Source organism: Eptatretus burgeri, chromosome 14 (assembly GCF_056783735.1).
Source record: "Eptatretus burgeri isolate ZD-2024b chromosome 14, Ebu_testis_v1, whole genome shotgun sequence".
Classification (NCBI taxonomy): domain Eukaryota; kingdom Metazoa; phylum Chordata; class Myxini; order Myxiniformes; family Myxinidae; genus Eptatretus; species Eptatretus burgeri.
In genome coordinates, this window is record NC_140974.1 from 18697328 (window position 1) to 18719243 (window position 21916).

General features: G+C 43.7%; 1 protein-coding gene across 5 annotated transcripts in view; it reads left to right on the forward strand.

Moving 5' to 3' along the window:
- The window catches only part of LOC147012733 (zinc finger protein 40-like), a 116454-nt gene that overhangs the window by 86465 nt on the left and 8073 nt on the right, over positions 1-21916 (forward strand). For all 5 annotated transcript variants that reach the window (XM_085853849.1, XM_085853853.1, XM_085853850.1 and 2 more), the window contains 3 exons: positions 4594-4769; positions 4885-4989; positions 11859-12003. In XM_085853849.1, the coding sequence (XP_085709975.1) occupies positions 4594-4769; positions 4885-4989; positions 11859-11977 (400 nt within the window). In that variant the 3' untranslated portion in view covers positions 11978-12003. The remainder of the gene's footprint in view (positions 1-4593; positions 4770-4884; positions 4990-11858; positions 12004-21916) is intronic.

Sequence of the window (21916 nt, forward strand, 5' to 3'; positions counted from 1 at the left end):
TTCCAAGCACCCACCCGAAAGGACCGCCTCAGTTTAACCCGAGGAGACCGCTGTCTGGTGGACCACACCTCAGCACCACCACGACACACACCTCTACAATCCGATCCAGGAAGGTTGCCTCTGATTTTCCTCCTATCATCAAAGAATGGGAGTACTGAAGGATTTGCCCTGATCCAATCATCCAGTGAACTGCCCTGTGAAGGGCAGCTACACAGGAGGTACTCCCATGGAGTGGGTTTTCAGTTTTCTTTGTGTTTTTTTATGCGTTTTGCAGAATGAAGTGGTTTACTGCATCTGGAGTGCAAATCCTGCCACCAGCCTCCGAGAAAAAGATGTAACCCAACTGCAGGAGAATGTCCACAGAGGCAGTTTGGCACCAGATACTCCACCAGTCAAAAGTTTTAGAACACACCCATTTTTAAGTTTTTACTGAAATTTAAGCAGTTCAACTCCAGTGAATAACCTGAAATGGTACAAAGCTAAGCGATAAAGCTAAGTGGATTAAAAAAAAAAAGTTTAGACAACCAAAAACTGAAAAATAATGTAAATTTCAGAATTGTTAAAAAAAGGCCCATTTCAGGGAACAAGTAATGGGTTAGCAACTGCAGCTGTTCTGCAGCAATGGAAGTAAATTAAGTTGATGCAAACAATTCCTACAGGTGTCCCAACTTTTGTTGATTAGTTACAAACCCTATGTCTGTATAAAAGCAGTGTTGGAACAGACTGTGTTGCTGTACCCTCTGAAGCATTATTTAGACAATATTGCACTGAAGGAAGTAGTATATTGTTATCATACTGGCGAGAAAATGACAATTAACAAAGGAAGACAAACAGACCATTATAACCCTTAAAAGTGGAGGTCTTTCCTTTTGAGAAATTGCAAAGATGGACAAGGTGTCAGTGAGTACAGTTTCCTACACCATCAAAAGGCACTTGGAAACTGGAGGAAACTGACAGGAAGAGGTCTGGCAGACCCAAAGCCACAACACAATCAGAAGACAAGTTTCTGAGAGTCAACAGCTTGCGTGATAGGTGGCTCACAGGACAGCAGCTTCAAGCACAGCTGAACACTGGTCGAAGGAAGGAAGTCTCAGTTTCAACTGTGAAGAGAAGACTTCGAGCTGCAGGTTTGACAGGTCGAGTGGCAGTAAGAAAGCCATTGCTGAGATGGCAAAATAAGAAAAAGAGGCTTGCCTGGGCCATGAAACACCGCCAGTGGACTACTGAAAACTGGAAGAAGGTCTTATGGACCGATGAATCAAAATTTGAAATCTTCGGTTCATCACGCAGGGTTTTTGTACGCCGTCGAGGAGGCGAAAGGATGGTTCCTCAGTGTGTGACACCAACTGTCAAACATGGAGGAGGAAGCATGATGATCTGGGGCTCTTTTGCAGGATCCAGAGTCAGCGACTTGCACAGAGTGACTGGCACCATGAACCAAAAGGGCCACTACAGCATTTTGCAGTGCAATGCAATACCCTCTGGTCTACTCCTAGTTGGTCAGGGGTTCATCCTACAGCAAGATAACGACCCAAACCATACCTCCAAGCTATGTCAGATCAACCTTAGAAGAAATGAACAAGACGGTCGGCTTCAAATCATGGAATGGCCAGCACAGTCTCCAGACTTAAACCCCATCGACCTGGTTTGGGATGAACTGGACAGAAGGGTGAAAGCAAAGCAACTTACAAGTGCAACACATTTGTGGTAACTTCTGCAACAGTGTTGGGAAGAACTTTCCGAACAATATATGATTTCCATTGTCAAAAGAATGCAACGAGTATGTTCGGCTGTTATATCTGTAAAAGGTGGCTACTTTGGTGAGTCGAAAATTTAGATTAAATTTTGTTCAACAAAACGATTCCATGATTTCATTTTTATCTGAAATTGTTTATTTGTTCTATGCTTTAATTCCAGAGTACATTGAAACATTAAACTGCTTAAATTTCAGTAAAAACTGGAAAAATGGGGGTGTTCTAAAAGCTTTGACCGGTGGAGTGTGGATGGCCGTTGGCTCACAAGGAGCTCCTCCGCCCTTTGACAGGTTTTGTTTTTAATCCTGCTTGGTGTCCATGTCGGTACATCCTCCTCACCAGGAAACCTGGTGGGGGAGACGGTTTAATTGCCGACAACGCGACCATGAAACAGGTTTACATGGTACCTGCAGCAAGTCATAGATCTGATCTGGCCTGACCTGACAGTACAATGAGCCCACTGATAGGTCAAATCTGCATCCGTACCTTAACAAAATCCGAATAAGCTGCTTTTTCTCACCTATGTCACTCATCCATAAACTTTTGTCATGATCCATCCACAAATTTTTGAATGCTATATACCGTGTTTGGCCCATCTCTCAATGGTAAAAAATCAGCTGAAAATTTTATAAAAATTCTCATATCCAGATAGGGATCTAGACCTTCACCGAAACCAACTTGATTCGTCCTTGCTAGACCCTCAACCAGTCCACCATGCTTGTCCGAATCTGTTTATAACTTTTTGAGATAACCTGCTAACAGATGGACAGACAGACAGGGGTGAAAACATCACCACCATCCACCTTTGGTGTTGGAGGTAATTATACTTTGGTGCTTGGGTTTTTTTTTCTGCTCAGATTCACTTATGAATGCTTTTGTGAAGAACTCATTTGCTTTCGGTGTATTGGCCTTTTCTGCTGCCTCACACCCATTTTGGAGTACCTTATTGAGGACCATATTATGACTTCATGTACATCTTTCCCTTGCTCAGGATCCTTAACTAAATGACAAAATATGATACATTGTGTGTCTACCCCTGCACAGAGGACATCTATCCTCATCTGTATTGGACCTTGGCACAAAATGTACTTGAGATCGGAGCAGATCATAAGCGGCTCTGATAACATAACTGTCTCATCAGAGCCATTTGCCAGATATAATTTGAAGTGCGTCCTCCCCAGCTGTGCATTGGCTTTGCTGAGCCGACTGTACATCTTTCCGAATTCGTAAATAACCTTCATCATTTTAGTTCTCTTGCATGACTGCCTCTTTTCTCTTTTTTTTTATTTTTTATTTTTTTTAAACTTGCTTTTGACCACAGCCGAGTATTTTCACCAAATCCAAATCCTTTTGTATGGGTCTGTGTATGGCCAAACACTTATTTCAGTTGCAGTGATTGCTGCGCTCCTTCAACTGCTTCCTTAACCCTCCATTTGTGATATGCCTCTTGGACTCAGAGACGTATGTTGGTGGACTAGTAGGGACAAGGCATGTGATCCAGCTGCGTCATATCAAATATATATATATATATATATATATATATATATATATATATATATATATATATATATATATATATATATATATATATATATATATGTGCACAGGGTGTCCTAGATGTCGGGACCCATAGGAAATTCAGGCATTTTATTCTAAAAGTTAAAAAAACACCTCTGATGTCTGTTTTACATAATTTCAGGAATGAAACAACCCTGATGACTCACTATACAAATCAAGAAGGTGGAGTTGGTGTTGATCCACGTTTCTGGAATAAGCCAAGGGAGGCCTGTGTGTTATTTCATGAAAAACACCCTGAGAAGCCAAAGCCAACTCAAAGATTCGTCGACATAGTGTTGTTACATTTTAAAGATACTGGAAGTGTTGCTGATTGTCTTCGTATTGGTCATCCTTACGCTTCAGTATAAATTGTTTTTTTGAGTCTTCAGTGTAAATTAAGTGTAAATTGTGTATTTTTCCCGATGGATCCAGACTTTTGGGACACCCTGTGTGTGTGTGTGTGTGTGTGTGTGTGTGTGTGTGTGTGTGTGTGTGTGTGTCTGTGTGTGTGTGTGTGTGTGTGTGTGTGTGTGTATATTTTATATATATATATATATATATATATATATCACATCCACATCACATCGAACCCCCTTACTTGACGAGGCAGCAGGGCACAACTCGAGTCCCATCACAGCGCTTTCTGCATGACCTGCCAGCAACAAGTGTTACCTGCTATGTGTAGTTGCACCAGGCAAAATCAACCAAATTTATTTATTTAATACTCCTCTATTTATTTATTTTAATATATTTTAATATTCCTGGTTTGCAGCCAGATGGACGAGTGAAGGATTTATTCGCATAAAAGGGATATGCCATATAATATCATGCCAATATACAGATTATTTTGAGGCTTGTCTGCATATTGCATATGCTGGGAATGGAATATAATGATCAGATCAAGAGGGTTTGGGGGAGTGGGGAGTATTGAAAGTAAGTTCGGGAAAGGAGGGGTTTCAGAGAGAAAAAATATGTGGTTGGGAGGAAATGTAAGTAAATGTGGGTTAAGGGGGAGGGAATTGAATTGGGTAGATAAAGCAGACGATGGGGCAGTGTGGGCACCAACATTTATGTAATTCTCATATCTGTAAAATGTAGATGGCTCTTTGACCCAGGAGACATATGTCGATGGCCTAGGTGGTCGTATAATTAAGTCAAACATTGATAAGGCTTTTACAATCTCATATTGCTGGCATGGACGATGGATATCTTTAAATGTCTCCACAAGTACCTTACTCTCTCCACTGTTCTCCTCCATACCCCCCCCTGTGGTGGCATTCAGTTACATGTCCACAGAGCAGTACGTCTATGTGCGCGGGCGGGGCCGTGGGCGCTTTGTGTGCCAAGAGTGTGGCATTCGTTGCCACAAGCCAAGCATGCTCCGCAAGCACATCCGCTCACACACAGACCTGCGACCCTACCAGTGCATTCCTTGCAGTTTCTCCTTTAAGACAAAAGGTGAAAGGGAGTTTAGAGGTCACCAGGGTCAGAAATGGACAGTTGCTGGTGAAATTTCCCTTCGACGATTTATCATGTTCAGTGCTTGTGCGTCAACAGGACTTCTGCTTTGCAGGGAATCTGACCAAGCACGAGCGTTCACGGGCACATTACAAGCAGTGCCTCATGAAGGCCGGGGTGGATGCCGATGCACAAGAGCAAGACCAGAGCAGCGACAATGGTATGCAATTGGTCGTGTTATAACGAGATGGAGTTATACTACTAACTGCAGTGTAGCCATTGATTCTGGAATAATTATTACTTCCTGGAAATATTACTTTTTGCAAACTGAACAATGATACATCTGGTCATTATCAAATTTTTCACTTCACATTCAGCAACAAATGTTAATTCAATCAACTCCTGCGGTGGCTGTCATTCTTGCCTGCAAATGACCTAAAGGTGGACATGACTTTGTGTGTTTCATACCCAACCGTCGACCCACAATTGCGTAAGTGACATCACATAACTCTTCATCCAATTTCAGTTTAGACGTGGCTTCCTTTGCAAAAAGAATGACTGGAAAATGCACAAAGTTCTGTGCAGGACTACAGACTGCTTAATAGTGCATTATGGGTGTAGTCTACAGTACCTTCAGAAAGTATACACATCCCTCGACTTTTGTCACATTTCATTGTGCTTCACCCTGAATTTAAAACAGATTATGTTCAAATGTTTTTCTCATCGATCGACACAAAGTACCCTATAATGACAAAGTGAAAACATGTTTTTTGAAATTTTTATAAATCGATTACAAATGAAAATCTGAAATCTCTTGCGTCAATAAGTATTCAACCCCTTTACCATGACACTCCATATTGAGCACAGGTGCATGCATTTTCCTTTGATCATCCTTCAGATGTCTCATCAACTTGATCGGAGTCCCCCTGTGGCCAAATTAATTGATTGGACATGATTTTGAAAGAAACACACTTTTCTATCTAAGGTCCAACAGTTGGCAGTGCATGTCAGAGCAGAAACTCCACCATAAAGTCCAAGGAACTGTCTGTAGAGCTCCGAGATCGAGTTGAGAGGAGGCATAGATCTGGGGAAGGGAACAAAATTTCTAGATAGTTGAAAGTTCCCAAGAGCACAGTGAGCTCCATCATTTGGAAACGGAAAGAATATAGAACCACCCAGACTCTTCCTAGAGCTGGCCGTCCAACCAAACTCAGCAAGCGGGCGAGGACCTTCGTCAGGGAGGTGACCAATAACCCAATGAGCACTCTGGCAAGACTACAGAGTTTCTTGGCTGAGATAGGAGAACCTGCCAGAGGGACAACAATCTCTGCAGCACTTCACAAACCTACACTTTATGGGAGAGTAGCCAGACAGAAGCCACTCCTGCAAAAAAGGCACATTACAGCATGCCTCGTGTTTACAAAAAGGCACTTGAAATACTCTGAGAGCACAAGGCAAAATATTCTACGGTCTGACGAGAAAATTTAACTCTTTGGCCTGAATGCAAAGCGCTGAAAGGTTGAAACATGAATCCTTCGCATCAGGTCAGGTCAGGTATGGGAGCATGTGCCAGAGAGCGTGTCGCTGCGTCCACTATCTGCTGGTCTGGGCCTCTGTCTGGCCATCCCCCAGGCAGATGCCTGGCCCATCCCCATCTCCTTGAGATGCCGATCAACCCGCTGCAACCATAAGGCATGTGTTCGGCCCATTGGCCTCCTCCACTCACGAGAATCCCTCACTGAGAGAATCTGGTGAGCAGGATCAGCGTCAGGAAAACGAGCCCCATGTCCATACAGCCGCAGCTGATGCTCACGGATTATGCAGGTAACAAATCTCATTTGAGTCTCTGTCAGCAACCGCTCTTTGGACACAAAGTCCGACTAGCGATAGCCAAGGATTCTCCGAAGAGACCTGCTACCAAAGGAATTAAGTCTCAGTCTCAGATTCTTGGTCAGAGTCCAAGTCTCGCATCCATAAAGCAAGACTGGAAGCACCAAAGACCTGAAGACTCGGACTTTCGTCCTCCCGCACAGGTACCGGCAGCGCCACATCCCATTATCCAGTGAATCCATGACTCCCCAGGCCTGACCCAGACGTCTGTTGACCTCTGACTCACAGCCAGCAGCCACATGAATATCACTGCAATGGTAAGTGAATCTCTCCAGGACCTCAACATCCTCACCACAAACAAGCACAGACAGGACAGCAGCATCCAAGATGTCATTGAAAGCTTGGATCTTAGTTTTGACCCAGGAAACCCGTAATCTCAGCGGCTCCATCTCCTCATTCAGCACTTCGAGGGCCCCCAAAAGGATATCTAAATTCTCTGCAAAGATGACTGAGTCATCTGCGAAATGAAGATGAGAGATCTTGACATTCCCAAACGATGAACCGCAGCTTTCTCTCTGACATCCTCCCTCGAATCCTGTCCATACAAGTGCTGAAAAGTATGGGGTCCAATACACACCCCTGATGAACTGCAGTAACAACTGCAAAATAAGTCAGAGATGGTACCACCACATCTCACAGCACAATCAGTACCAGAGTAGAGTTCAGACATCAGATCGATCAGGTTTGGTGGCACCCCACGAAGACCAATATTCCTCCGGTGGGCATCCCGATTCACTGAATCGAACGCTTTGCAGAGATCAACATCAGCTGCAAGTAGCCCCTGCCGAAACTCTCATCTGCGTTCGGTGAGGACTCGAAGGATACGGTCAATCGATGACCTCTTTGGTGCAAAGCCTGACTGCTCTGGACGCTGGTGCTCAACCAGATGGTGGCGAACCCTATCGAGAATTATCCGAGCAAAGACCTTGCCCGGCACTGAGCGCAGCATCACCCCTCGGTAGTTGTTGCAGTCTTGGCGATCACCCTTCCCTTTCCAGAGAGGGACAACAAGGCCCCTCTTCTAGTCAGTGGGGATGATGCCTGTGTTCCAGGCAGAGCACAGAACTCATGCAACGACACGAGTGCAGCATTTCCACCAGCCTTGAGAAGTTCAGCATGGATGCCACAGATCCCTGGAGTTTTACCCCATTTCAACCGGTCACCGCAGCCTGTGTTTCCACAAGCAAAGGTGGACCACAGTTGATTGGAGGGTCAGCAACAGGGATTGTAACACCCCAGACGTCCACTCGACAGCTGGTAGATCAGCCTGGTACAACCGCTCAAAGTAACCGGCCCAGCGGGCCTTCACTTTGGACTCCTCTGTCAAGAGCCTTCCACCCTCTGCTCTAACTGCAGTACACCGAGGGATGGGCGTGGATGAAGGCAATGTGCGAATTCCCCTGTAAGCAGGACGATAATCCCTTGACCACAGGTGATGCTCTACCCCCTCACAGATTCCTCGCACATAGGCCTCCTTGTCCACCCTCAGCGCACATACAGTTTTATATCTCAGCTCCCTGAACAGCTCAGCTCTGCCATTAAGCCTGGCCCTGCGACTCTGGTCATTGGTATCCAGTGTCCCTTGAGAGACAAAATTCTTTTTTGCCCTACGGTGAGTTCAGAGACATCCACCGACAACATCAAGGACGGTGGTCTTGAAGGCACTCCACAACTCTTCAGGACCCCCCAAAGCACCCAGACCCCCCAAATCTCCACTCAGCTTGTTCGCAAACTCCTCAGCTACCCTCTCATCCTTTTGCTTGCCGACATCCAGCCTAGGTTGGGATGGTACCATTCTCCTGGATTTAAGGTGCAACTTCAGAGTTGCTACAACAAGCCGGTGGTCAGTATTGAGAAACTGAGCAGTCTGGTAGACCCTGCAGTTCTGGATCATTCTACAGCGACCATAAACGAGGACATGGTCAATCTCCTTTGCCACACTACCAGCGTTGGAATACCAAATCCAGCGATGAGCTTGTGGTCGCTGAAACCATGAACCGGCCACCCTAAGTCCATAACTTCTTGCAAAGTCAAAGAACATTGTGCTATTCTGCTTCATAGTTCCTGATCCATGGGGACCAACACACATCTCATAACCATCCCTATCTCTTCCAGTCGATGCATTGAAATCCCCCAAGACTAGAAGTGTATCTCGTCTGGGGCACTGATCAACCACAGACTAGAGCATGGCGTAGAATGCATCCTTCACGGTGAGATCACTCGCCTCAGTCGGAGCATAAACAGAGATCAGGGAAATGACACCTAAGGAGTGACGAATCCTTTGTCTCATAATACGCTCGTTGACCGGTGTTACCTCAATTATCATTGGAGTCAGCCTATTGGACACAGCTGCAGCCATCCTTGGGAATGGTAACAATCAGAGCGACCTGACCAATAGTAGGTGTAACCACCCACCATGGTCTCGCCGCAATCCGGTCTCCGAACGTCAGAGAGTGCTGCAATGCCGTTGTCCAAATGCTTGAGCTCAGTTGATAACAGAGACAGGTGATCATCTTCTCTTAGGGATAGGCCATTCCAGGCACCCACCTGAAGGGACCGCCTCAGGTTAACCCAAAGAGACCGCCGTCTGGTGGATGACACCTCAGCACCACTCCGACACACTCTCCTGCAATCTGACCCAGGAATGTTACCCCGTGGTTTCCCTCCGATCATCAAAGATTGGGGGTCCCGAAAGCTTTGCCCCAATCCCTTCATCCGGTGAGCTGCCCTGCGAAGGAAAGCTGCACACGAGGTACTCCCACTGAGTGGGTTTTCAGAATTCTTTGCGTTTTTTGTGTTTTGCAGAAAGAAGGGTTTTCCAGTGGCCGGAGTGCAAATCCTGCCACCAACCTCCTAATAAGAAGTAACCCAACTGCAGGAGGACGTCCACAGACACAGTTGGGCACTAGATATGGATGGCCGTTGGCTCACAAGGAGGTCCTCCGCCCTTCTCATCGAAAAGAAAAAACTGATTTCTCGTCCATGATTTTGTGGCTCAAATATAAGGCTATGTACACATTGGTCAGTCAACTCATGTGGGGTGGCCAAATTGTGAAAAATAGAAATGAAAAAAAAAATGAGAAAACAAAGAGAAATCCATGAAGGAGAAATAGCCGTAATGCATTACCACGGATCACCACTCAATCGGGTTAATGTGCAGTGGTTTATAGATCTGCAAATCTGTACTTCAACACCAGTCTTGCACACTGCTGTTACAGACAAAATGATGTCGTATTGTCCTCAGCAGCAAGACGAAAATGTTGATCCATAGCTTGTCCAAAAAAAAGCATTTATCCAGCCCTTGAGAACACCAAGGGGAGTAGGAATGGTGGTGAATTACATGGTTTAAATAATGGAAAGGAAAGAGAGGGAAGGGGAAAGAATGTATGAGAATTAATGGAGCGAGACCAATTTTCAGGCGGTTTGCAAATGTAACATGCAGAAGGCACATATTATAGAAAGAAAATCTTTGTACGATTGGGGGTGGGGGGGGGCAGCATTGATCAAAGAAGTCCAATTGAGGAAACATTGACTGATGTCCCATCTTGGAAGGAAAGAGTTTCCCTTTGGTGCCCCCTACAGGGAAAGGTGCGATCGGAAATAAATAAATAAATAAATAATGCTGTCAACACCTCATTTGCCACTCACTGATTTTGGCTCCACACCAAAACCTAAGGTTGACTTTCCACCTGTAGCTCCTCACCTGTCTGGCAACGCACCGAGCAATTTGACTGTTGTAGCCACCGAGCTCAATAACACCACTGGAGAGTCCACCAGCTACCCTGCACGTTATTGATTTGTCCTCACCAGCCAGCCCTGATATCCATGTTTCGTCCTTTTAGCCCAGACTCCCATAAGAGAATGAATAGGAACATGTAATATGGAATTGGATTTGAAGGTATTTCAAAGACATTTGACCAATGTCGTCAAATGACAAACATACTTTAGGAGCAACTCAACAAAACTAATAGTCTTCAATTATATATAATCCAAAATAAGCCTTTATTATCCATAAAATGCATTCTTCAATGATAAAGACGTAGCACGTTTACAAGTCCTACTATACACTGCGGTCCGTCAGAGGCTCTCAGGGTCTCGGAGCTAACTATATTATCATGAGGAAGTCGTAATCTCGATATAATCGCAATGTCAAAAAAAAACCAACGAGGCTAACGGACTCATGTTGACTAATTCGGCATAAAGAAATATTTACTGATTAAGGAAGTGAATCAATTTTGTATATTTTAGTCGAAACGGATGACCATTGCGTCCCATGCACGACAATTTATAGCAGAAATATGGCGTCAATAAGATGGACACATAACGTCAATTCCGCGGAAGAGTACATATAGCACCCCTAAAAGGTGTGGTTTCATCGATATTCCGGTAATCCCCTCAACTCCTAATGAAGTACTTCCCTTCAAAATTAGTCATTTCATGGATTTGCGGAAACCCCCGCTGCAAAAAGCCGACTGGACCCAAGCCTTCTAGGAACACATAAACAAACCATCCCAGGGCTGATCTTGTGGGCTGGTGTAACAGTTTAACTACCCCCCCCCCTGGGGGGGGGTACTTGTCCTAGGATTAAAAATAGAAAATGGATGAAAAATAGTATGTTAAGAACATGAACACCGATAGGTATATATTTTTAGTATAAATCTATTTTGCCATAGGGGGGCAAGTTATCCATGGAGGGGGAGACTTATCCTAGGACAAGTACCCCCCCCCCGGGGGGGGGGAAGTTGTACAGGGGGCGACTTATCCTGTTACACCGGCGGTGTCCTAGTTCTGTAAATTAGTGATAACACATTCAAGGAGCCTCTATAAAGAAGGCTTGTGCTTTTGAAAGTATGGAACTCTTTACGGAATTAGCGTGAAAAGCACAGTTAAAGGATTAAAACCAGTCAATTCCCACTCACTGCTGTGGATTAAAGGACTAAACATGGATGCTGAGCAGACTCCACGATGTTGACAATCACTAGCTGCCGATGACCTCTCTAGTGGTGTTATAGAGCTTGGTGCTTGTAGCCGATAGTCTTGCTTTTGGAGGAGTGCTTGCAGTACTACACCTCTTGACTCCGTTAAGCAATGGTTATTTTCTGGTGGAGCAAACACAGGTGCTAATGTTCAGTCAGGTCTGTCCGGTGATTGTCTTCAAGCCAATGACCCTTTTCACTTGCCCTGTATCCATTATCACAGAGAGCCAGAAAGGTTGCAGTGCTTCTACAGACCTTCCTGCTACCATCCAAATTGTGAAAGCTGACCTGATGGATGTATCGAGAACGGGGGATTCTGGATCCATTCCTGCTATGCAGTGAAACAGATGGAGTACTGAGGAGACATGGTAAGAATTTATAGCTGACAAAAAAGCATTTTCCATGTTTTAGTAATTTTGAAGTAAATATTTAACTCAGAAAAAGTTTAGCATGTAATTACTCCTGTAAACTTCTTGTTTGTTATCCGAAAATCGTGTGTCTTGGGCACATAGAAAATACTTTCTCCTGAACTTACGATCTCAGAATTATCCTGCCATTAGGCTTCAAATGATATGCTGTGGATGCATTTTAAAACTAGAAACGGAAACATTCACAAACGAATGCAATATGTCTTCCCCTGCCTCCATCTACTTTGCCCCTTGTCAAATAAAAGGGAAGAAATGGAATCAATGTTTAACTGCTTTAGTCGGAAGGGGCAGTGGTGAGGTATTTTTGTCATGAGCATTGTCTTAGTTGGCTTAAATATAAAGATTGTCCTTTTTATTTTTAGTGTCGGCCGTTCGAAACCCAGCCGAGTCATAACAAACACTTTAAAAATGGTACGTGCTGCTTCCTTGCTTGACGCTAAGTGTTTGAAAGGGAAAGAGCATTGACAAACAACCATAGGTTGGCAACCATTGTGCAGGCTTAATGGGTCTAATGGCCTTCTTCTGTGTTGAACTTCCTTGGAAGGGAACTTGTATTATATGACACTAGCCAAGGTACCCAGAATAGCTGTCCCCTGCCTTCTTACACCCACCCTCCCCCTTCTGCTCCCTCATCCCATCCCTCCCCCTTCCTCTTTCCACCTCATCCCACCCCCTCCCCATGCCAGAATCCCACTCTACCCCTTCCCCTCCCTCATACCATCCCTCCCCCTGCCTCCTCCCTCTGGACTCCTATTCTACTCCTCCCTCATCCCACTCCCCCCCTGCCTTCTCTCACCCCACCTCTTCCCCTCCCTCCTCATCCTACTGCACTCACCCCCCTCCGGACTCCCACCCCACTCCCTTCCTCTGCCTCCTCCCACTCCACTACTCTCCCTCAAGACTCCTCCCACCCCTTCCCCACGACAGGTGGTGGCTCATGTGCTTACAAGTTATGAATTGTGAGAAAACGACTGTTTAAAACCCCAAGTAAGGTGGGGTTTCACCGTGTTAAAAAAGATGTGATCCCATCAAGTTTCGTCACGATGAACCTTGGGAGCTCAGAGGAGTAGCATCACAAACAAACAAACAAACAACAAACAACGTCCCATTGGCTTTTATGTAGAAGTAACATCACTCCAAGCTCCTGTTGAAATTAAATAACAACTTAAATGAAAGCAGATCACACAATAAGGTGAAACAATTTGAACCCAGGCTAGACAGCTTAGAGCGAGTGTGCATACCACTCGGCCATCCTGCCGTGGTGTGGGGATTCATTGCAGTGTAGCCACTGAAAACATTGTTCAATTATCTGTTGAACTCACAGTCCACTTGTCCCGTTGTTTTACTCGTTCTAATCCTCTAATTTATTTTGCCTTCTTAACTGGGGGTGTCCCCACAAAGAACCGAGCCACAGTCACCACACCCACTGCTCACGCTGCATGAGCCTTCACCTGCTTAATTATTTTTGTTGCACTGAATGAAGTTACACTTTGGAAAAAAAAACAGTAGAAAAACAGAACAGTAAAAAAAGTTAATTTTAATGCATTGGCAATCTCACATTTTCTTGTGTAAATATGGAGAAGAAGGGAGCACAGAAAGACACAAGCCTTGCTTATTACTAGTAAGATATATGCTTAGTTATAAGATTGGTAATTTCTTTAAATTTTCAGATTTCACTCCAGATTTGAGAATCTGAGCTGTTGGACTAAATAAGTGTCTAAATCTGAAGACAGATTTCAATTATATACTTTAACAAGTGGTGCCAGGCACAACAAATCCTGCCCATTTAAGGCATAAAGTTATTTTGGGGATCAAATTTAAATTTGATACATCCTTCACCTGAATGTTGATTATAAGGAATAGAATAAGGAATATTTTAGTCTTAGTTTGAAGTCAATTAATCCATCTTTGACGAAGTCATGAGCGAAAAACGATTTTGACCTTTTCGTGACCTGACCTTGACCTTTGACCTAATTGGACCCAAAAGTTAATGGGGTCGTCCAAGGTTCATTGCCCACCTGTGGATTAAATTTGATAGTGTTTGCGAGAGCCGTTTTGCCATAAAGTTGCTAACAGACAGACAGACAAACAAACAAACAAACAAACCGGACGATTACAATATCCCGCTTACTCCCTCCGGGGGGCAGGATAATTAGTCTGTGAGAGGTCATCGTGGTTCCAAGGCGAAGCATTTTTTTAATAGGCCGAAACAAAATGGTGGATTAAGACCCCTGCGAGGTGAACGCGGGCTGACCAAGGATAAAGCCTGTTTTTGTTTTAACTTAATATGACCGTTAATTTAATTATCTTCAAAAGGGGTGTTTAAATTTAGCCAAACACCCAGTTTTCATTCATGCACTACCTCGGAGTTCCCTAAGTAAGCATGCAAAGTTTCAGGTTGCTCGGTGTCACGATTTTTGAGTTACTGGGAAGATGCACATGCTGACATTTATAATTACTAGTGTGGGCCCGTAGGTGCGTGCCCGTAGGTGCAGCTTAGTTCCTTCACTCTCGTAAACGACGACTGGATTGGGGCATTATTTCAATTAGATCGGACCAACCGTATCATAAATGGCCATAACTTGGGAAACACCTGGGAAACATACTCAGGTCCCCAGCGTCAATTGTGACATCATATCAAACGAAGAAGAAGAAGAATTGTGACGCCCCCCCCCTCTCTCATCCCCTCTCTCCCCCCTAGTCTCGCCCCTCCTCTCTCCTCCCTCCTCTCTCGCCCCTCTCTCTCGCTCCTACTCTCACGCCCCCTCTCTCGCCCCCTCCTCTCTCGACCATTGTGACGCCCCCACTCTCTCGCCCCTCCTCTCTCGAATTGTGACGCCCCCTCTCTCTCGTCCCTTCTCTCTCGCCCCCCCCAAACCTTGGGATTAATTAATAATTTGAACAATTAATTCAAACCCTGGAAAAAACAGCTTTCAAACCCTGGGAAACAGCTGAAATGGATGAAGAACGATATCAAACCTTGAAAAGGCACATTTTTCCCAGCGTCAATTGTCCCCAGCGTCAATTGTCCCCAGCGTCAATTGTGACGTCATACCAAACGAAGAAGAAGAAGAATTGTGACGTCAATCATGCAAAAAAAACACAAAAATAATAAATGAATAACATTAATTGTGACGTCATTCGTGATGTCATAGCACCGTGTGTTGTCATTGGTTGACAGATAAATGGCTGTAACTAGGGAACCGCTTTTCCGATTAATATCAAACCTTGAAAAGGCACATACTCAGGTCCCCAGCGTCGATTGTGACGTCATACCAAACGAAGAATAAGAATTGTGACGTCAATCGTGCAAAAAAAACAATAAATAAATAAATAAACATTAATTGTGACGTCATTCGTGATGTCATAGCGCCGTATTCTGACATTGGTTGACAGATAAATGGCCGTAACTTGGGAACCGCTCGTCCGATTAATATCAAACCTAGAAAAGACACATCCGCGCGCCCCCGGCAATATTCCTGGCAAGTTTCAATCAGATCGGACCGGCAGTCGTCGAGAAACGGCTGTCGCATACAGACAGACACACACACACACACACATTGCTGGAATTATAGATAGATAGATGCTCGCTGACAGGAATATGAAGGGGGAAGGGAGTGTGGATAGGGAGTGTGGAGGGGGAAGCTAGTAGGGGTGAGGAAGGGGGAGCTCGGAGGGTGGAAGAGTGAGAAAGGGGGGGGGGGAGGGGAGGGATTGCTTTGCCTCACCAAACATTGCTACACACTATGGGAGGTGGGGTGAGAGTGGGGAGGGGGAGGATGTTTGGGAGAAGGTAAGTGTGAGGGGAGAGAGTTCTGGACTTAACTTACATTTGGTGGTGGGACTTGTAGTGAAGGGGGGGGGAGAGAGAGTGGGTAGTACAGGATTGAATGAAATAGGGTACGTTAAAACAGCACGTTAAGACAGCATGCAGAGACTCCCTGGAGATGTCCACGGAGGGTGGAGAGAGAAGAGGGTTTGGCAGGAGGAAGGCAGCATGATGCGACGGGAAGCAATGTGAAGAGAAAGGAAGGCTGGCTATGCAAGGGAAAGGGAATGTGGCAAAAGGGGAAGGGAAGGCGGTGGGATGGGAAGGGAAGGGTGATAAAACACGCCCAAACAGCAACATTTTCTTTGTAACCACCAAGGTCGACATAAAACCAGGTGGGAGCATTTAAAACCCATGCTATCAACTTGGCAAATACCGGCCTGCATGCATGTTCGAACGTGCAGCGACATTTGCAGCCCCTCCGGTTGGCTCACTCTGAATCGGATTTATACTTGCCACACTCTGGAGAAGCTTTTTTATTTTCAAAACTAAACTGTCAGTCCTTAACACTCCCTCTAACAGGGGGGGGGGGTGAAGGAGAATGGGGGAGGAGGGAGAAGGAGGGGGTTGGAGGGAGAGGAAGAGAGGGAGTGGTGTGGGAGGGAGAGGGAGAAAGGGAGTGGTGTGGGAAAGGGAGTGGTGTGGGAAAGGGAGTGGTGTGGGAGAGGGAGGGACGGGAGGGGAGGGTAGAGAGAGAGAGAGGGAGGGAGATTTGGGGGAGAGAGGTGGGGGAGGGGGTGAGAAGTAGAGAGAGAGAGGTAGAAGTAGGGAGAGAGAGAGAGAGAGAGAGAGAGAGAGAGAGAGAGAGAGAGAGAGAGAGAGAGAGAGAGAGAGAGAGAGAGAGAGAGAGAGAGAGAGAGAGAGAGAGAGAGAGAGAGAGAGAGAGAGAGAGAGAGAGAGAGAGAGAGAGAGAGAGAGAGAGAGAGAGAGAGAGAGAGAGAGAGAGAGAGAGAGAGAGAGAGAGAGAGAGAGAGAGAGAGAGAGAGAGAGAGAGAGAGAGAGAGAGAGAGAGAGAGAGAGAGAGAGAGAGAGAGAGAGAGAGAGAGAGAGAGAGAGAGAGAGCTGGAGAGGTAGAGGTAGAGATCGAGGTAGAGAGAGACTTTTTTGATTTTTTTAACCTTTTTATTACAAAACAATATTAAAAAAAAAATATATATATATATATATATATATATATATATATATATATATATATATATATATATATATATATATATATATATATATATATATATATATATAGCGACCAGGGTTGCGTCAGGAAGGGCATCCGGCGTAAAACATGTGCCAAATCACTATGCGGATCATACGGATGATCCGCTGTGGCGACCCCTTACGGGAGCAGCCGAAAGAAGAAGAAGAAGAAGACGTGTATATATATATATATATATATATATATATATATATATATATATATATATATATATATATATATATATATATATATATATATATATATATATATATATATATATATATACACACACGCACACACATATGTGCGCCAGTCAGTGAAAATATACTCTTTAGTGGCAGTACATTAATACTTACAACAATTCAATGTAAACAATAAATACTCAAAACTCAATAATACATTCCAAAACAATCAAAAAGAACTACAGGGATATCAATAAATTATTCACATGAACTTTGCAAATCCCCTCATGACTCCAAGACTTCTTAAAGTCATCAACACTCTTTTCACTTTTAGAAAAACAAAATTCAAGTTTCAGTCTTGCTGTTATTAAGGCATTGAAAAAAAAACATAACATTGCACATCACAATCGACTTTCCTTTCAATTTCTCCTTCCTCGATAAAGAAATCGCCATTTTTGCTGTGGCTATTAAGAACAAAAATAATGAGTTTTCTTGTTCTTTCCACCCGAAAGTAAACAATCTTAGTGAGAAGGTAATTTTCATCATTTTTGCCATGTGGTTCAGCCATTGAAATAATGGCACAAGCCTTGTGCAGTCAACATATGCATGGAACAAATCCTCTGTTCAAATGCAGAAAGGGGCAGCACCCGGATATGGGAGAAAAATTACTTAACAACTTATTCGAAGGAATAACCCAATGTGCTAGTCGCCACTGTAAATCTCCAGTCCTTTTAGCAACCAGCTTACTCTAGAATGAGTTCCATATAGGCTCAGATGGGAGTCCTTTCGGCATTAGTCTTTTCCATCTGGCCACTCCATTCAATGGAGAGTGCTCGAGTAGGACTCGAGTAGACAGTTTATATTGGTCTTTACTGCTATATTTCTGGAAAATATTTTTTCCTGAGCTTATGGCGGGTAAATCTCTCTGACTCAGTTGTACAATTAACCCAGGAAACCCGAGGTCATTTGTTGTCAAAAACCTTTCTTGAGTCCATTTTATTTCAAGTTGAGAACTGAAGAACTGTCCATTTTCACAATTTCTCTTAGGATTTTGCCGTTTGTCCTATTTGATCTTATTCTTGTCATATCTGCTATCTCTGGAACTGTTTTCTACCCCAACCCGGGATCATGGCGGAGGTGCAGTATTTTGATTATGCCTGCTGCAATAAAGTGTTGATAAAGGTCACGGCTTCTAGGAATTGCAAGAAACAATGGGTTGTAAAATAGGGGTTCTTCCACAAGCATGTTTGTAGCATAAGTTTCCTGCTGGCGACTAACCGAAAGGCTCTGCCACGCATTCAAAAGACTGATAAAATGTTGAAAGATGAGATATATCAACATGCTGGAGTTTGATCAAGAAGAGTTCAAGGCTGTAACCGAGCCCACTTGCTTGTTGCAAGATGTGACGGGCCAGAAGTCGGCTATGCAGCTGTTCCTCGTGCATCAACATCTGAGTAGAGTACAGCTGAAAATCCATTATGCGGCTTTTTATCCCAAGTCCTTGGCCACCTTCAGCCAAAGGACGGCATATAACATTTGGCTGTAACCAGTGAAAACCACTCCAGAAAAAAAATCAACCAGTAGCCTTTGAACAGCCTTCAGTAGCACTTCCGGTGGTTGGAGGCAGATAAACTTATGCCACAAAGATGAGGCAACCAAATTATTTACAACTAGAACCCTAGCTCTGTAGGAACGGTGGGGTAGGGTTGTCTTCCATAGTCCTAATCTTTTTTTTAACATGTTCAACAATCCCATCCCAATTTTTGAGGACATAGAATGGGGATGCCAGGAACATGCCTAGATATTGACTCCCTCTTCCACCCATTTTAACTTTGAAGGCAAATGCACCGGTGGTTTCTAACTGTGTCCCCAGCGGATTATTTTTAAGACTGGGAACCCATAAGGCTTTACTCTTGTTCCAATTACAGTTCAACGAAGATGCCAAGCAAAAGAGATTTAAACACTTAACAAATGCAGAGATATCATTGTCATTCTTAATGACCACAGCAACATCATCTGCATAAGCTGATGCAACTATTGAAGGAATCCCTGTGGATACAGTTACTCCTGAAAGATTTTTCCTGAATATAATTAGAAGTGGTTCTCTAACCAAGGAGAACTAGCATCCGTTGAAGACAAAGTCTTCGATATCCCCTGCCATAGTAAATGAGGATTAACAAACTTATATTCCCTAAGCGTGTGCAATATGTATGTGAAGTTTCCCCTTGATCTGACCAGCCGTTCTGGAGAAGAAGATGTTTGAAGGTTTTAGGGTAAATTCAATATGGCTGAGGTGTGTTAATCGGATGAGGTGTGTTTTTCTATCCAAGATGGCCACCAAACCATGTGACTTGTGACATCATAATTTTTACTATGTATGCAGACATGATGGAAGATGATAGTTGCAAATTTTCGCTTCGTTAGGTTACGTGATTCCAGAGAAAACATTATTTAATATTTTTCTTGAATCCAACATGGCTGCCAAACCATGTAACCGATCAATTAAAAAATATCAAAAGGCACCAGTTCACCACTTGCTTGAAATGTGTACCAAATTTCGTAAATATATCTTGAGGGGATTTGTAGTTAAGCTCCGGAAACGAAATGTGATGGACGGACGGACAGACGGAATCCATTTCTATATCCCCCGCCAACTTCGTTGGTTGGCGGGGGATAATAATAATCCAGAAATGGGGCACCCTTGCCTCACCCCTCTCTGTACTTGTATAGGAGAGCCGAGCTCATTATTAATTTTAAAAATACTAAATATATTGCTGTACAGTAAGGATACATAGGCCCTAAAATTGGTACCAAGACCACATGCTTCCAACACATGATGCAAAAACATGTGATCAACACTATCAAATGCCTTTTCTAAGTCAAGGAATATTATCCCAAATTATTTTTCCATGGAATCACACTCCAGCAAATCTCTGATTAAAAAAAATATTATCAAAAATTGATCTGTTTGGGATACAGTAGTTCTGATCAGAGTTGATGATATCACCAATTACCATCTTCATCCGACTGGCCAACACTTTTGACAATATTTTGTAGTCCGTACATAATACCGAGACCAGTCGCCAGTTCTTCATCTGCCTTAAGTCTCCATTCTTTGGTAGAAGGGACACCACCGCTATTCTAAAACTTAGAGGCAGTTCTCCATTTACCAAAGATAATTCCAGGACATTCAGTAACTCAGGGCCCAAAAGGTCCCAAAATGCCAAGAAAATCTCTGCCGAGAAGCCGTTAATTCCTGGCGCTTTCCTCGAGTTCAATCCAGCAAGGGTCTGCATTAGCTCAAGGTAATGTGATTGGTGAGTCCAAGCTCAGACGCTGGCGCTCAGTGATGGAAGGAAAGTGAGAAGTTAAAAGTTCCATAGTTTGCTCACAAACAGTATGTTTTGCATAATTTTTTTTTTTAAATAATCTCTAATGCACAACCGTACATCACTGGAGTTAACAACAATGTTTCGTCTTGAGTCGAGCAGAGAAAAAACGGTCTTTAGTGATTTATTGACAAAATCCATTTGGAAAAAGGATTTGCTGGGAGTATCTAAAACCTTGATGTTGTTTATCCTTAATCTGATTAACATCCCTGCTGCTTTTTCTTGCGTCAGTTCTCTCAATTGGGTCCTCTTTTCAACTAATATCCTTTGGTCTCTCCTGTTTCCATATCTGGCCACTTTACTCTCTAACTGTATGATATCAGCTTCTAACAGAGCCATTGTTGTATTATTAACATTGGTGACATTTGAAGCAAACTGCTGACAAAACATTCTGATCTGTGCTTTTGCGTTGTCCCACCATAACTCTAATGAAGAAAAAGAGGCTTTTTTGAGAGTTGGATAGCCCAAAAGGTATAGAAGCCTTTTTAAAATGAAGTATCTTCAGGAAGAATGGTGTTGAATTTCCAGTATGTACTTTTATCTGAGGGTTGAAGGAAAAAGAGGCCCATGGTAACTAAATGATGATCAGAAAATAAGGATGGAAAGTGAAACGGAGAGAAAACAGCAGTCCTGAAATGTGAGTTTATGTACCACCGGTCAAGTCTAGCAAAGGATGCTCTCCCGTTAGCCCAATGTCCCCACGTATATTGAGATTCGTTGGCGTGACATAGCCTTCATGCATCTTAGAAACCTATTGCTGAAAAAAAATTCGACAAATCGGCATAGGATTCAGGGTGAGGTTCTGCTGTATTTCTGTCTAAAAGAGGTTCTAAGGTACAATTAAAATCACCCCCATGCAAATACAATCATTAAGATCAATTGAGCGAAAGTGTCTGATTAAAGACAAAAAGAAGGCTCTTCTTTCTACACTCTCACTGGGCACATACACATTGAATAGTGTAAAATGGAAATTATTGATGACCAGTTCTGGAGGGATGAATCGGCCTTTGATAACCTCGTGGAAGTGGCATGATTCAGGTACTAGCCCAGGTCTGAATAAAAAGGCCACACCAGCAGAAGAAGAAGACAAATTACTAAAGAAGCACTGTCCCATAAAGAGGCGACACCAATCATACTCCACATCTTCAGTTATGTGTGTTTCCTGGAGTAAAAGTACATCTATATATTTACGATCAAACAAACTTTTCACTTGAACCTGGTGGTTGTGACTTGCACCTCTGCCATTCATATTTAAGGT